This window comes from Cynara cardunculus (genome assembly GCF_001531365.2).
Source record: "Cynara cardunculus var. scolymus isolate 2C chromosome LG 12, CcrdV1, whole genome shotgun sequence".
Classification (NCBI taxonomy): Eukaryota; Viridiplantae; Streptophyta; class Magnoliopsida; order Asterales; family Asteraceae; genus Cynara; species Cynara cardunculus.
In genome coordinates this window covers 10258453-10274002 of record NC_037539.1, presented here as the reverse complement: position 1 = coordinate 10274002, position 15550 = coordinate 10258453, and the positions used below count along the sequence as shown (strand labels likewise).

The 15550-nt window shown below is 37.5% G+C and overlaps 2 protein-coding genes across 6 annotated transcripts in view; both read left to right on the top strand.

The window, feature by feature from the left end:
* Positions 1-9292, top strand: part of LOC112523020 (conserved oligomeric Golgi complex subunit 4) — an 11132-nt gene extending 1840 nt beyond the window's left edge. For all 3 annotated transcript variants that reach the window (XM_025132437.1, XM_025132438.1, XM_025132436.1), the window contains 2 exons: positions 1277-2924; positions 8532-9292. In XM_025132437.1, coding sequence (XP_024988205.1) covers positions 1341-2924; positions 8532-9161 — 2214 coding nt within the window. In that variant the 5' untranslated portion in view covers positions 1277-1340 and the 3' untranslated portion in view covers positions 9162-9292. The remainder of the gene's footprint in view (positions 1-1276; positions 2925-8531) is intronic.
* Positions 9293-10309: 1017 nt separating this feature from the next.
* LOC112522433 (RNA pseudouridine synthase 3, mitochondrial) lies at positions 10310-15550 on the top strand. 3 transcript variants are annotated; one of them, XM_025131532.1, is made up of 10 exons: positions 10310-10436; positions 11314-11634; positions 12427-12480; positions 12879-13037; positions 13290-13337; positions 13422-13502; positions 13799-13915; positions 14009-14110; positions 14786-14944; positions 15020-15550. In XM_025131532.1, the coding sequence occupies exons 2-10, from the start codon at positions 11329-11331 to the stop codon at positions 15398-15400; spliced, it is 1407 nt and encodes a 468-aa protein (XP_024987300.1). In that variant the 5' UTR covers positions 10310-10436; positions 11314-11328; the 3' UTR covers positions 15401-15550. The 3 variants fall into 3 exon arrangements, with proteins under 3 accessions (XP_024987300.1, XP_024987301.1, XP_024987302.1); XM_025131533.1 differs by lacking the exon at positions 12427-12480; XM_025131534.1 differs by lacking the exon at positions 12879-13037.

Here is a 15550-nt window from a genome sequence, read left to right as displayed (position 1 = left end):
ATATATATATATATATATATATATATATATATATATAGGGACAAGATCAAATGTTAACCAAAGTTTTTTGTTAACTTTGCAAACCATGTCAACCAATCACAATTCATTCTTCTATTAGGTTTCTCTCATGTTCACAATTTAATGCCAAGAGTAATTAAGTAATTTCATTAGCTATGTAACTCCCATACCAATAAAGGGGAGTTATAAAATCATAAAATCCTTAAAAATATGTATTTATAATATTGATATTTTTATTTATTTTTTAATCTTGATCTTTCATTTTTATTGTTTTATGAGTTTTAATTCGTGGAGGAAACACGGTAGTAAAATCTCCGGTATCGTTCAAGCTATTATGGATAAACAAGAGGTGAACACGATATGAACAAGGGGTGAACACGATATGAATAAAGAGTGAACAACCACATAAGACCAGAAACATATATGAACAAGGGATGAACCTTAAACGGTGTGGATGCAATGCATGTATAAAACTGCAATTGACAAATGATCGCTTCTGAATGTGTTTATAATGAAGGAACTATTGTTCATAAGCTATTCATATTGTGTTCATACTCGTTTTATTTATTTATTTCCTTTCGTATAACAGTTATTCTTATTATGTTCATATTTTGTTCATAAATGCTATGCAGTCCAAGTTTATATATATGTCAATTTTTTGTTCGTATTTGACATATATATATATATACATATATATAGTTGTGTTAATATGGTTCTTATATTAACAAAAATATATTAACAAAAATCATAAGTTTTTTTGATTTTGTAACTCCCAATTAATGATATGGGAGTTACATAATTTTTTTTACCTAAATAACCTTTTCAACTTTGTTCACTTATCTTTATGAAATTTTAAATTTAAAAAAATAAGTTTTTATCATGATTAATCACAACCGTTTATTGAATGATTGAATGGCTAAGACCGGTTAACAAAGTTAATACAAAAACTTTGGTTAACATTTGATCTTGCCCCTGTATATATATATATATGTATATGTATATATATATATGTATATGTATATATATATATATGTATATGTATATATATATATATGATGCGAAAATTCATTAAAGCATAAAATGATAGAGTTGTATGGGGGAGTTGAATGCTGATCATTCAGTCGGTTAGAATGTGATGCACCGGAGATCCCGTAGCTGTGTGCGTCTTCTTTTCTGATCATTCACTTCTCCATCCTTTCATCGTTTTTGATTTTCAGTTCTTTCCTCTCCTTGACTTTTGCAATTTCTGTGAAATTAGGGTTTCGTTACTTCCGATCGCAAATAACTGTGGTGGAGTAAAGAATTTGATCAAGCGGTACATTATGGCATCGTCACCGTCGGCGACAGAAGAGGAAGAAACCTATAACTCTTCTTCGTCTGTTAAATTTGGTACTGCTGAGGCCCTTGAACACGTCCAAGAGCTCACAGATGTTGGAGCCATGACTCGTCTCCTTCATGAGTGCATTGCCTACCAGCGTGGCCTAGATCTCCAACTCGAGAACATCCTCTCCCTCCGCCCCGATCTTGACAAGCATCTCTCTTTCCTCCAGAAATCTGCCGATGTCCTTGACATTGTGAAAGCCGAGTCCGATCACATGCTATCCAATGTTGATTCCACTTGTATTCTCGCCGATCAGGTTTCCAGCAAGGTCCGTGAACTCGACCTTGCTCAATCTCGCGTCAATGAAACCCTCCTTCGCATAGATGCCATTGTAGAAAGGTCCAACTGCATTGATGGCGTTCAAAAGGCCCTGGATAACGAAGACTTTGAGTCAGCCGCTAATTATGTCCAAACCTTCCTCCAGATAGATGCAAAATACAAGGATTCAGGTGCAGATCAGAGGGAGATGCTCTTTGCTTCTAAGAAACAACTCGAAGCAATTGTTAGGCGAAGACTATCAGCGGCTGTGGACCAGAGAGACCACCCCACTGTCCTTCGTTTCATCAGGCTTTACTCGCCTCTGGCTTTGGAAGAAGAAGGATTACAGGTCTATGTTAGTTATTTAAAAAAGGTGATATCTTTGAGATCTAAACATGAATTTGAGCAGTTGGTGGAACTCATGGAGCAAAATCAGAGCCAGGTAAATTTTGTTGCCTGTTTGACCAATTTGTTTAAAGATATCGTGCTAGCAATCGAAGAGAATGAAGAGATATTGAGGAGTTTGTGTGGAGAAGATGGCATTGTCTATGCAATCTGCGAGCTCCAAGAAGAGTGCGATTCTAGGGGTTCTTTGATATTGAAAAAGTACATGGAGTTTCGTAAGTTGTCCAAATTGACGTCTGAGATCAATTCTTACAAGACCGATTTGACCGCTGCTGGGGATGAAGGCCCGGACCCAAGGGAAATTGAGTTGTATCTGGAAGAAATATTGTCACTTACACAGCTGGGAGAGGACTACACCGAATATATGGTTTCAAAGATAAAGGGGCTGAGTCATGTCGATCCAGAATTGACTCCTCGAGCCACTAAAGCTTTTAGGAGTGGGAATTTTAGCAAAGTTATTCAAGACATAACTAGTTATTATGTGATCTTGGAGGGATTCTTCATGGTGGAAAATGTCAGGAAGGCTATTAAGATTGATGAGCATGTAATGGACAGCCTCACAACGTCCATGGTTGATGATGTGTTTTATGTTCTACAGAGTTGCTGTCGTAGGTCGATATCCACTTCCAACATTAATTCTGTTATTGCTGCATTGAGCAGTGCTGTAAGTTTGCTGGGTGGTGAGTATAACGATGCTTTGCAGCAGAAAATGAGGGAGCCCAACCTTGGAGGAAAGCTGTTCTTGGGTGGTGTTGGAGTGCAGAAGGCAGGAATCGATATTGCTACTGCCTTGAATAACATGGATGTGAGCAGTGAGTATGCCCTGAAACTACGACATGAGATTGAAGAGCAATGTGCTGAGGTGAGTACCCGTCATCTAAACCCATTCACCACTATGTTGTGTTTTCTCTTATTTCCTAAAAATGCTCATATTATCACTCTTGAAGAATTAAAGGTTGGTTTTGTTCCCTTCAAGAAAACCCTTCTACCCACTGAAGGTTGTTACGAAATTAATTTTATAGGGGTACAATATTGACGAATGTTAATGTTTATGCAAGGATTACTCAAACATTTCCCCTTGCACATTAAGCAAATGGTAAAACCAGCTTGTTCTCCTAACATGGGCAGTCCCATGCCATTTTGTCATGAACAATAAAATATTCTTTAAATTTTTCAAGGTTTGACTTATTATTTTCAAATTTTGTTTAAGGCCAACTAATAGTAGTACTATTCACTTCAAACAATAATTTCTTTGTTCTTATACTTTAATAACAATGCTTAAATCTTTTAGTCTCCCTGACGCTTTAGTAATGGATATTTGGAAAAAACTAAATTTTTCAAGCAACAATGACAATTACGTTTGTTGCCTTATGTCCTCGTCTACCTTTTCAAGTTGGGATTTGTCACGTAGACGCCCGACGTACATGTATGGGGCAAGTGCAAGCATTCTCTAATAAAGGATCCACAATTATCTCATGTGACACCCCTCATTTAATCATTATCTGGCATGGGAAATGAGTAGGAGTATCAGTTAAAAACAAATTGCAATACTCATGGTTTGTGCATAATACGTAGTCACATTAAACATTACATTCACTTATTCAGTACAAGTTCACAAATATCACAAACGTAATATATAGACGTGTAGCTACTTATTCTAATTTCCCTTATCAGTCATGCACCTGTCTTGTGTGACCTAGGTGGGAAAACATAAGGTATAAGCGATGAAGCTCAACAAGTAACCATGCACTAGGGTAGAATTAAGTGTGATAAGAGTGGTTAGGCAATATTGACAGTGAAAGAAAAACTATAAAAGCAATGAAATAACCAATGGAAATGAGAATGCATTATGAAGTAATAATATGGACTCATAACTCCATAGTTCATATTAGTCACAAATAAACATGGATATCTTCAAATACAAACTAGTGTTTATCAAGACTTTTATTCGTGAGATCATACTTGTCCTTCTGAACTCAACTCATTTGTATTTACTTCTACTTGGACAAAATCACGTAGAAAGTTCATTTGATGTCATCTCAAAAGGCTTTGCTTACAATAGGACCGTCATGCCAATTTTCTGTCTCAAAAGGTTTCACCTTATACTCTTATATCATGGTATAGTAGTAGTTCTCTGTTGGTGCTACAAGACAACCAATTATATATGTTTTCATATCCTTTTGTCATGCATGCATTAAAGATTATGATAAGAACAAATATGTGCCATGCTCAGATTTTCTAGCTCAATATTATCATAAAGGCTACGGAACCTCAACAACTTACATTAAAAAGTTCATACAGTAAGCAGTTATGAATAAACTGCCATATGATTGATCCAACAAAGAGAAATGAATGCAAGGCTCAAACTGGAACAGAATAGGAACTGGCTGTAGTTCAAACACAACAAGTAGTTGAAGTTAAGGATGGATGTGTCGTCCTATTGTCATATGCAAGCAGCCAAGCATGTAGAAGTTTTGTGTAAAAAGGGATTTGTAACTTGAACTTCTTTTGGTTAATTCTCCTTTGATCTTGTGAAGGTCTTAGCGTGTAAACAATCTAGAGTTCAGAAAACTTATTTATGTAAAGCCATTTACTCATTTTTCTGAAACCAATTTCTCACCCTGAGGTGGGTGTCTGCAAAATAATTTCTCATATGCTTTCTTTCAAGTACTTAACATCCATTTAGATGGGCTGAGTACCCTTATTAGAAGCTTGGAAGTCAAAAAGCTCTTAACACTTCTATCAATATTTCAATTCGATCTTATTTTATTTGCTCTAGTTTTCTTAGTTTTCAGGTGCAAAGTAAGGGCTTCCTTGTTTATACTAAGGTCATCAAAGTTGGAGGGTGAGGGGCTGCCAATCCCCCTCTCTTGGGCCTGTATATACCCTGCAAGGATTCATAAACCTAGAATTCCTTTTACTCAATCAAACATATTTGTCTTCTTTTACCGCTAGCCTGGCCTCATTTCTTATATCTGGAATTTTTTGTTTGACTTGAAGGTTTTTGTTCTTATTTGTTTGGTTTTGTTCTGCTATTATTATTTGTTGAGAGCTTTGGCAACCAGTTGCTGTTCCAAGCAGCTCTGCATACTTCAGATTGACCGGACAGTTGTTGTTTCAACAATTGTCTTATTAATCTTTTGTTCTTTCATAGCATTGTTTCTCCAGCACTTGCTTCTTTTTCCTCAAGCAACTCCTTTTGCCATGGTTGACTTTTGACCCTCTTGTTTGACTTGGGGCATCCTTGTCTTCATTCAAACAACTTAGTTTATGGTAGATTTATCAGGATTCTGTTGTTTTAGCATCCCTGCACATGGAGCTGCTATTCAGCAAATGTTCTGGTGACTTCCATCATTATTGCTTTAAAGAGCTTTGTGCAGTCTACCTTAGCCATTTTAGATGCACCATTTTCATTGTCTGGTTGACTTTAACTTCAAGGCGACATACACTCACTTTGTACCTTTAGCTTAATCATAGTACTCTTTGTTTATTCAATCTCTTAATAGCCTTGCCCTAATCATCTAGGTTAAACATACTTGGTCTACATTGCACAAAGTATGCTTATCCACTCGTTCTAATGAAATTGGTCTCGTAGAAGAAGTGTATATTTGCATACTCATAATTTTTTTGAGCGTATAAAAGAAACATATTTATGTATAAATAGGTTATTAAACTCTACAAAGCCTGAGTGGCTCGAGGATGGTCTACTGTTTACCAAGATATTTTACATTTTCTTTTATCTTGTAACATTCTAGAATTCTCTTGATTCTTGTAATAATTAGGCACTTAGGATTTGCAAGGAACCCATGATCTTCTTGGAACTAGAACTTTTCTTGAGCGGATGGAACCTCCTACAAAACAAGGAGAGCTCTGCATAAGCATGAAATAAGTGATCACTCGAGGTTAAAAAAAGTCTTTTGAGTTTCTGTCAAACTATATCTGGTTTTTAGTAGCTTATTTATCACTTCCATACAAGGCTTATTATCTCAAGTGGGATGGTGTTGATGTTAAGGCCACACAAAATGGCTAAGGAGATCTTTGTCCATTCGATAAGAAGGGAGCTCACTGCATTAAGTCTCGTGATGTTTTGTTGGCCATGGAGATTTTGTTTTCTTGACACGCACACCCTACTTTGGAACATTAAACTTTAGGTGCTAGTAAAGGTATAGATTGCTACTCTTTACCTCATAAACGTTGCTTGTGTGTGGTGACACACAAAGCATCACAATAAACATAGATTCATGAGGTGCTTTCAAGGCAAAACTCGTGGAGCAATTTTACATTTCTAAACTCACTTATCAAATGAGATGGCAATCTAAGGATTTGAATCATGAATGTTCCATATAGGACCATGCTAAGAAGTTCTTCTACCAGATGCTTTATATTCTATACTCATCCTCGTGGATGGGCTCAAGCCATGGGCTTCCCAAAAGCTCGAGTGACGTGAGATTAAAGATGTGGTTGAAGCCCTCATGTATATTGACAGCCTTGGTAGAGTACCATACTTAGAAAAGACCCGAGTCAACTAAGTTTAGCTTCATAAGATAAGAGGATATGTCAACAGTCTGAGATTTGAGAATTAGACCCTCGATGCATTGGTTAGAACGTTGAGCAAGGATGGAGGGAGAATATCCTAAGCCTATGCCTAAATGTTGTTACATGTCTAATGAGTTGATTCAGTTCGGTAAATATTGATCAAATTGAACTCCAATCAAATACTTATTTTTCCACTCAAAACAATAACAAAAATCTTCCAGAGCCGGACCTTTTCCTCTCACCACTATTGGTGCATGAATTACATTTAGAACAATTGAATGAATACTTCTATCCTCCCTACTTGTTTCTGTACTCCCCATAGTACCAAATTGACCTCCTAACCATCCTACAACTGTTTGTAATGACCTCCTCTTTAAAAAAATAAAAAGGTCCTTCACCCTCCCTTTTTGGCTTGGGAATATGTTCTCAATTCCTCATGCTCATTGTGAAGATTACCTGAAGAAACAAAGATTTAAGGGATGGTAGTGTGGTTTCATGAAGAACAAAGCAACAATGGCAAGAAGAAGAAAATGACTTTGATGCTATGGTTGTGCAATCCTAGGCGTCCATGTGGAGAGGTAATCTTAACATAGGGCTGATATATGTCCCATAAAGAGGAAAAATGAATGGGCAGAGCAAGCATGATTACAAGGAAATAAGTCGCCGATGACACCATGAATTGGAGGAGAATGTAACAATTTGCTCTCCTTGCCACCATTTTTAACCATCAGTATAAAATATGCGTTTATGACGCAAGTTGGCACACATTATCTTTGAGGATTTGTAATCCCCTAGAAAGCTTCAAGTAGCCTTAGGATGCTCATGTGTTAATGTGTATCTAGTTTTAGCATTCTCCTGTATCTTGTAACATTCTAGAAATGATGGTAGTTGTAGTTGTCTTAGCATTTGTAGAAATTTTGATGCTTGTAGTGGTCTTCAACCTATACAATGTTCTAGAAATTGGACTAAACGGCCGCCTAGGAGGAGGGGGGTAAAATTTTCCCTTTATGATCGAATAGCAAAATTAAGTGGTTTTAGCTTAGTATCGGCAAGTAGATATTTTTCGTTGTTCGTATTCATAATGATTTGTTATCGTTTCATTTGCAAAGTAGGTGATGCTTTTGAAGGGTGGATTTAAAAGAACATGTATTTGATTTATGTATGCTAGATAACCTGTTCACCAGTTGCACTCTAATGAGTTTACATGCTGAAGTTCTACCAATGTGATTAGATGCAACATATTCCTTGGTTATGTATCAATTTTAGCTACAACAAATCAAAATGACTGAAAATTAGAATGCAAATTCCCCAGGAAGGTTGGTCAAAAAAATGGTATGTCTGCACATGTAATGGTAACTGTTATTGAATAGACATTTTCTAACTCCTGTATGTATTTACTATATCTAACAGAAAAGATAGCGTGCATCAGTTTGTTTGAGGATTGCTCGTTGTTTTATCCTTTTTTTCCTACTGGTTAACTTTTGTTCTACATCTACTTGGAGCAATTGGTAAAGTTACTTCTTTATGACCGGAAGGTCATGGGTATGAGTCTCACAAACAACCTCCTTGCAAACGTCCAAGGGAAAAATTGTTGTGCATTCAAAGACTTCACGTGCCAACTCTTGCAAAGTCAGGGATGAGGAGTCTTGGTTTATCCGAATTGTCCTTCCTAAACTAGTCTTATTCAGGGATGAGGAGTCGTGGTGCATCCAGCTTGTCCTTTCTAAACTAGTTTTAGGAGCTGTTTGTTTTTGCAAATTAGCTTAATCCATATAGACAACTTAATTCATACAAGACCAGAATTCAGTGTATCAACTTCTCCTGCTGAGGTTGAGTATGTTGCCTCTGCAAGTTGCTGTTCTTAGATTTTGTGGATAAAAAACCAATTGGCAAAACTTATCTTAATAAAATTGCCTTTTCTTTTCCTCTTCAGGTATTCCCTGCTCCAGGTGATAGAGAAAGGATCAAGTCGTGTCTATCCGAGTTTGGAGAGATGAGCAATGGGTTCAAGAAGGCCTTGGTTGCTGGGTTGGAGCAGCTTGTAGGTACCATGACACACCGAATCCGTCCAGTTTTGGACAGTGTGGCAAGCGTTAGTTATGAGCTCTCTGAGGCGGAATATGCAGAAAACGAGGTGAATGACCCATGGGTTCAGAGACTTCTTCATGCTGTCGAGACCAACACGGGATGGCTCCAGCCCGTGATGACGGGCAACAACTATGACTCTTTTGTTCATTTGGTAATCGAGTTCATCGTAAAAAGGCTTGAGGTCATCATGATGCAAAAAAGGTTCAGTCAGCTTGGAGGTCTGCAACTGGACAGAGATGTGAGGGGTCTAGTGAGCCATTTCTCGGGCATGACCCAAAGAACGGTGAGGGATAAGTTTGCTCGGCTAACCCAAATGGCAACGATTCTGAACCTGGAGAAGGTTTCGGAGATTTTGGACTTCTGGGGTGAAAACTCAGGACCCATGACCTGGAGACTAACTCCAGCTGAGGTGAGGAGAGTTTTAGGCATGAGGGTTGATTTCAAACCAGAGGCAATAGCTGCTCTTAAATTGTGATCACCAACTTGGCATAAACAAGGGTTCAATTTGTTTGTTTTTATTGAAAAGAAAAGCAGAATCTCTTTCTATTCAGAATGTTTTTTTTTAAATCTAAAAGAGAAATTTATGGACTCTGGTGGATGTGAAGAGATGTGGATATTGTGCTGCTTGTTTGTTTCAACATAAATATAACAAACATGGTATCAACCTGTAAAAATGGTATATAATGTTATTATCTACTCTTTGGTTCTAAAAATAATTGGTTTTGTGAAATATGAATTTAAGAACTCAACTCAATGACTTATTTGCTAAGCTATATAATATATGGTTGTTCGTTTATATTAAGCGGATATCAGTGTTCAACTTCGTTATTTTGACCCTACCATTTTATCCATAGATCAAGAACAAAAGCAACATCGTCATTTCTCTCTGTCAACTAGAGATGTACTAGGTCCAAGTATTCAAATTTCGAAACAAAAAGAAAATTCTATAAAGACCAAGTTGGGTCGGATTTGGATGTAAATATAGGCACAATCTTCTCTGATCGAGATTTAAAAGGTCTTAAAAAATGTTGGACTATCAGGGCTAGGACTATCGGGTAACCCTGTTCCTACCAAAATCCGGTCCCAGGCCAGAACAGTGATGCTCATAACCGGTCCTGGTCTCGGTCATCAAACTTGAGCCCGTTTAACTTGATCCATAACCGGTTATGGTAATCGGTCCCAGTCCCAACTAGTCCGTACCAAAGAGAGAAATAAATGAGAATTATGAAGTGGAAGCGAGAAATGAATACGGGCTGCAAACGCAAAATATAGCGAGAAATCGACAATTGTGAACGTGTTTTTGTGTTTTGTGAGTTGGTATCTTACACCATATTCCATGATACATATATATTGTTTAGAAGACCAAAAAGACAAAAAAAAGTCAAAAATCGCAAAAAACAGTCATATAAACGTTCCCAACGGTTAAAAAAACGACTTTCTTTTAACTCACGGGGCCGGTCCCACAAATCCGTCCAAAAGCATAACCGGTCCTGTCGACGGTTCCTCAACCGGTCCTTACCGGTCCCGGGCCGATTTGGCCATCACTGATCGGGTTTATATATCTGACCTGGGCTGAGGGCATGGGGATTTTCGGGGGCTTGGGCTTATGTTCTTTTTCATCTCTGATTCTCACTGCCAACGACGTCGTCCCGCTTCTCTTTGTCGACCAACCGGTGCGATATGTGCCCTCCACCGTTGATCGCCTTGCTCCGTCGTTGAAGCACAACCGTGTGCATTCAGGTTTCAAAAGGTAATCCTTGGACAGCCTCCATCTATTGGTTTCTTTTGAAATTAGGTTCTGTGGGTATGGTGACGACCTGCAGTTTTAGGAAACTAGCTTATTCGATCGATGAGATGTCTTAGTCGATCACATTACTTGTGTTCATTCTTGGACACTGAGGTTGAAACTTCAATCTTCCTCTTATGTATTTTGTTTTTTATTTTCAGTTCGTTAAATGACTGGTTTGGGTTGATTTTTTATATTAAAATTCACTTGAGTTGCTCACGATTTTGTGTGTATTTTCCTGAATGCTCTCTCAGTTGCTGAATCTTCCTGCCGAGTTTGTGGTTATACTTAGTTGAATCTTGACACAATCTTAGTAAAATCCAATTCCAGGTCACATAATCTCGCAAATACTGAAATACCAAACAAGGGTTTCTTGATTTCATGTGTTCCTTTATCATGTTATGGTTTACACCTTCAACTTGATTGCAGTAAATCTAGGTGTGGTTTTCCATTGGTTGCAATATCATACATCCTTGGTTTTTTCGTATTAGCATAGGTAATATAGTTAGAAGCCATCTGCTGATTATTGCATACATCTGCTGATTATTGCAAACATTTGTTTACTATTACACCTGTTTAAAAGGATTTGTAGGGAAATCGTTGTTCTTGAAGTACATTTGCTGCTGATTTGTGTACTTGCTGAAGTGTCTCTTTTCATGTCAAGTATAAAGAAAGCATAAATATGGTTAATCATGATTGTCAAATTAGTCTCCTTGTTTTGATCTTCACTTGGTTTCTGGCACAATTGCCGATTATAAAGTATATTTTAATCAGTATTGCTAGTGTTACTTATGCTACATCTTTCCAGCAGTATAGATAATTTTGATTTGTCTATCTTCAGGCATTATGCTCAACAATGTGGCTCAAAACCTCTCGTCGTCAATGCATGCCTTTTACAGYGAGGCATTTCTCCAGAGTGTCTCCTCCACCACCTGATTGTAGTGAATCTGTTATCCGAGTATCTAACAACATAACTCATTTGGGTCGTCCTAAAGCTGGCTACAAGCCTCGACAACTCTTATCCTTGCCCCCATTCCCATCTCATCCTCTACCTGGAAAGAATGTTTCTCCTGATTCTCATACCACTGCTATTAGCTGGATGAAGTATTATTTTGCCGATGTGGCCGGCTCTGTGATTCAGTCCCACTTTAACAAGGGTCTTGTGAGTACATTTCCTTTTTGAACTTCTCTCTATTAAGATCTTTCTAACATGTTCCTACCTGTGGGGTTCTATTCTTATATGCACTTTTCTAAAATTTTCAACGTCAATAAATCTTGTATAAAAGGAAATTTAAATACAATCTCTAATGTCTTAATCATAAAAACCAATTAGAATCCATCTGGACTACATATAATAGTAATTTTGAATGGCTATGTGTCGAAATTGATACATCATACATCCTATACAAGTTAACATATAGTTATCTATAGGGTTAACATGATTGACGTCAATAAATCTTGTATAGGATGTATGACAGTATGAGTTAACTGTTACATGCCTCTTGTCTTTACAAATAAATAATTTCCAAGAAGAAAGACAATGTTATATGGTGTTGACGCTTGACCAAGATTGTATAAAAGTTGTATTTGGACTTTTTTTTTATTAACCTAAATATCCAACCCTCTATGCGAGCCGACTAATCCTAGGGCGACCACCTGCTTTGCGGGTAGCCCGGAGTCACCGCATTTGAACCTCCGTGGCCACAAGGGGATTTTTATTCCTCCTTGGATTTGAACTTGAGACCTCCAGGCACTTTGACCTTTGGAGCCCAAACTCAAACCAATTTAGACTTGAATTCAGCCTCCAACAACCATGACAGTACTATAAGAAAATTACTGAGAAGAATAAGAAGTAATAAAGCTGAATGTTTTATGATCTATATCCTAAGCAACTGAATTGATACATATTGCTAAGTTTGAAACACGTAGTTTTTAATGTGTATATTGTTTCCAGGTGAAAATGGAGTGTCATTATGCAGGGAAGCAAGGACAGACGAAACCTGTGAGGGTATAAACTTAAGTTACTGCACAATTTTTGTTTGCAGTGCATGATATACTGTACGTTGTGAAAAGCTGCTTTAAAACATGCACATTAGGTGTTTGTTGCTGAAATTTTGTACAGTGACTGCTCAATTCTCATTTTACCATTTCATTTTGGATCCTATTTATATGGTGTGAGGAGAGATGAAGGCATGTCATAAGTCCTGTTTATGTGATGTGAGGACAAATCAGGATGGAAACCATAAAATGAAGAATAGAGAACGTAGGAAAATGGTATAAATGAATGAAACCTACTTATATTACTAACAAGTTTGTGCTGACCCACTCCGGTCCATGTAATATTTTCTGTAAATCTGCTCGATTATTTCTTTTATTTTGATTCAACTATCTTGCACTACTGAACAGATTAAGCACAATGAAGTCATGAAGACTGGTTCTACAATTTACGTGCCTGTATCTGTTGCTGAATCTAAAATCTCCAGAAGATTTGATACCATACCAAGTGGGTCTCTATGTCCAAATGCAGATGAAATAGAATATTTACAAAGGCTTGTCATGTACAAGGCATGTCTTTAGTTCTTATACCTTTCATGTTATGTGGATATGATATTAGGTTCTTTGATTTGCTAGTGCCTGATTAGCATCTAGTTCATGTGATGCCCTTTTCCCATTTTTTTGTCTGGTCAATATATGATGGAAAAAAGGTACCTTTGCAGGTACCATGTTTGTAGTTTTGTGAGATTTATTTCATGGCATTTTGTCTAGTTTATTATGCTGTACGTTTACTTTGTTGATCACCTTATTCTGAAACTTTAGGACTCCGCTCTACTTGTTCTGAACAAGCCACCAAAGGTTCCGGTTAAGGTTGGTTCCTTGGCTCAGACTTTATTTTTTAGGCTGTTTTTATGTTCTTTTCCCTGATGATTTGTATATGTATCTATGTTTCAGGGGAATATGGCTGTTCATAACAGTATGGATGCACTGGCAGCTGCAGCATTATGTTACGATTATGATGAGGGACCTAAACTGGTAATCATTCTTCAAATATGATTTTAGGTTTAGGTTCAAGTTCATTGTAGTTGTTACTGTTGTCGGTCGACAGGTAGTACATGAGATTTGTATTGAAGATAGAGAGAGAGAGAGAGAGAGTGTGTGTGTGTATAAAGATGAATTAAATAAGTTTATATATAAAATAAGATGTGTCTTCACGTGGTTGGTGGGACATTAGATTTGGGGACGAGAGTTTTATTTGCAAAGTTGCTCAAAAGGATTTGCGATCCACATACCCCTCTCCTTGTGCTAAATATGTGACTATCACCATGTAGGTTCATCGTCTTGATCGAGAAAGCAGCGGGATTCTTTTAATGGGCAGATCAAAAGAGAGCATCTCTCATCTTCATTGGTTGTTCAGTGATGCCGGTAAAACAAAATCCTCACTTAAGGTATAAATTGATTTCATACCTTGGGGAAGGTGGAAGTGTATGATGTGATAGACTCTCTTATCTTGGTGCAATGTTATCCATCACAACTTTTAGGCATGGAATGATGCATGTGAAGCTACATATCAAAAGTATTGGGCACTGGTCATAGGTACCCCAAAGGAAAAGGAGGGTCTAATTTGTGCCCCTCTCACAAAGGTTGTTTTCTTACTCTTGTATGTTTATATTATCACTAAGAGTGTGTTTGGTACGTAGAGAGGACTTAGGGCCTGTTTGTTAGCAGCTTAATGAGCTTAACAAGACTCGCAACTTATTGATACATGACTGTTTGGTAGTGGCTTAATGATATAGAAAATGTTTTATCCAGTAAGCTTCTAAGGGGGAGCTTTATGTTGGAAGCCAAGTTTTTTAATTCCAAACCTTCCCCTCTTAATTAAAAAATGCACACCTTTCATTTATGAAAAACCCTCGTAAACAAAAACCTTCCCAATCTATACAGACAAATTAATCCACACATACAGCTTTGTCCATACAGGATTTAATGGAAAACTAACCAAACAGCTCCTTAATTGGACTAGACTAGCTAAGGTGAGGTTGGCGGGTGAAAGAATCATGGAAGGTTTTAAGGTTTTAATTTTACATGGGTAATTTAGTAATTTACCTATTTTGTCTCATCTCCCTATATTTAGTTCCACCTATATTGGTGAGACAAAAAACTGTATTTTTGTCCCACTTGGTTCAGTTCTGCCCCAGTCTAATTGTCAAGCCAAAGATGGGACAACAAGTTTTTGTTTTGTCCTGACCTGTCCTGTTCCACGTACCAAATGCAACCGAAGAAAACATATGAAGTTTTTTTCTCGTAATTGGTCACAGGTTCTGTTAAACGGAGGAAAAGCCGAGAGGGTAATGCTGGCTTATGGTTCTGGTTTAGAAGCTTCACAGGAGGCTGTAACAGAATATCGAGTGCTTGGTCCTACAATAAGTGGTTGTTCGTGGCTTGAATTGCGGCCACTTACACACCATAAGCATCAGGTATGAACCATGTTGCCAGTTTATTCATGGCTCGATATTTCACATATTAATTTCATATTTTACCCTTTACCCCAGATCAGGGTGCACTGTGCTGAAGCTCTTGGTACACCAATCGTGGGTGACTACAAGTATGGGTGGTTTGTGCACAGCAGATGGAAGCAAATGCCGAGGACTGATTTCGAGCCAACAAGCGGGGAAGCCTACAAGATGAGAAGGCCTGAAGGGTTGGATGTTCAGAAGGGAAGTGTATTATCAAAGGTACCATTGCTACATCTGCATTGCAGGGAGCTTGTAATTCCTAATGTTGCCAAGCATCTTGAGGTCCAAAATACATTAAAATCAAAGACAAATTGCAAGAAGTTGTTGAATTTGAAGGGAGATGTGCTTAGATTTGTAGCATCAATGCCTTCCCACATGAAGATCAGTTGGAATCTTATGTCATCTTACTTGGTTTGACCTTTTCACTTGTGTTTTTATTTATAGATGTGATCTTTCACTCCAAAGTAGGATTGTAGGTGAGATGTATGTAGATATGATATGTTTTCGTGAAGACCATGACTTGTGCAAAAATATGTGCGGAAAAGATGGTTCAGAATTATAATTACT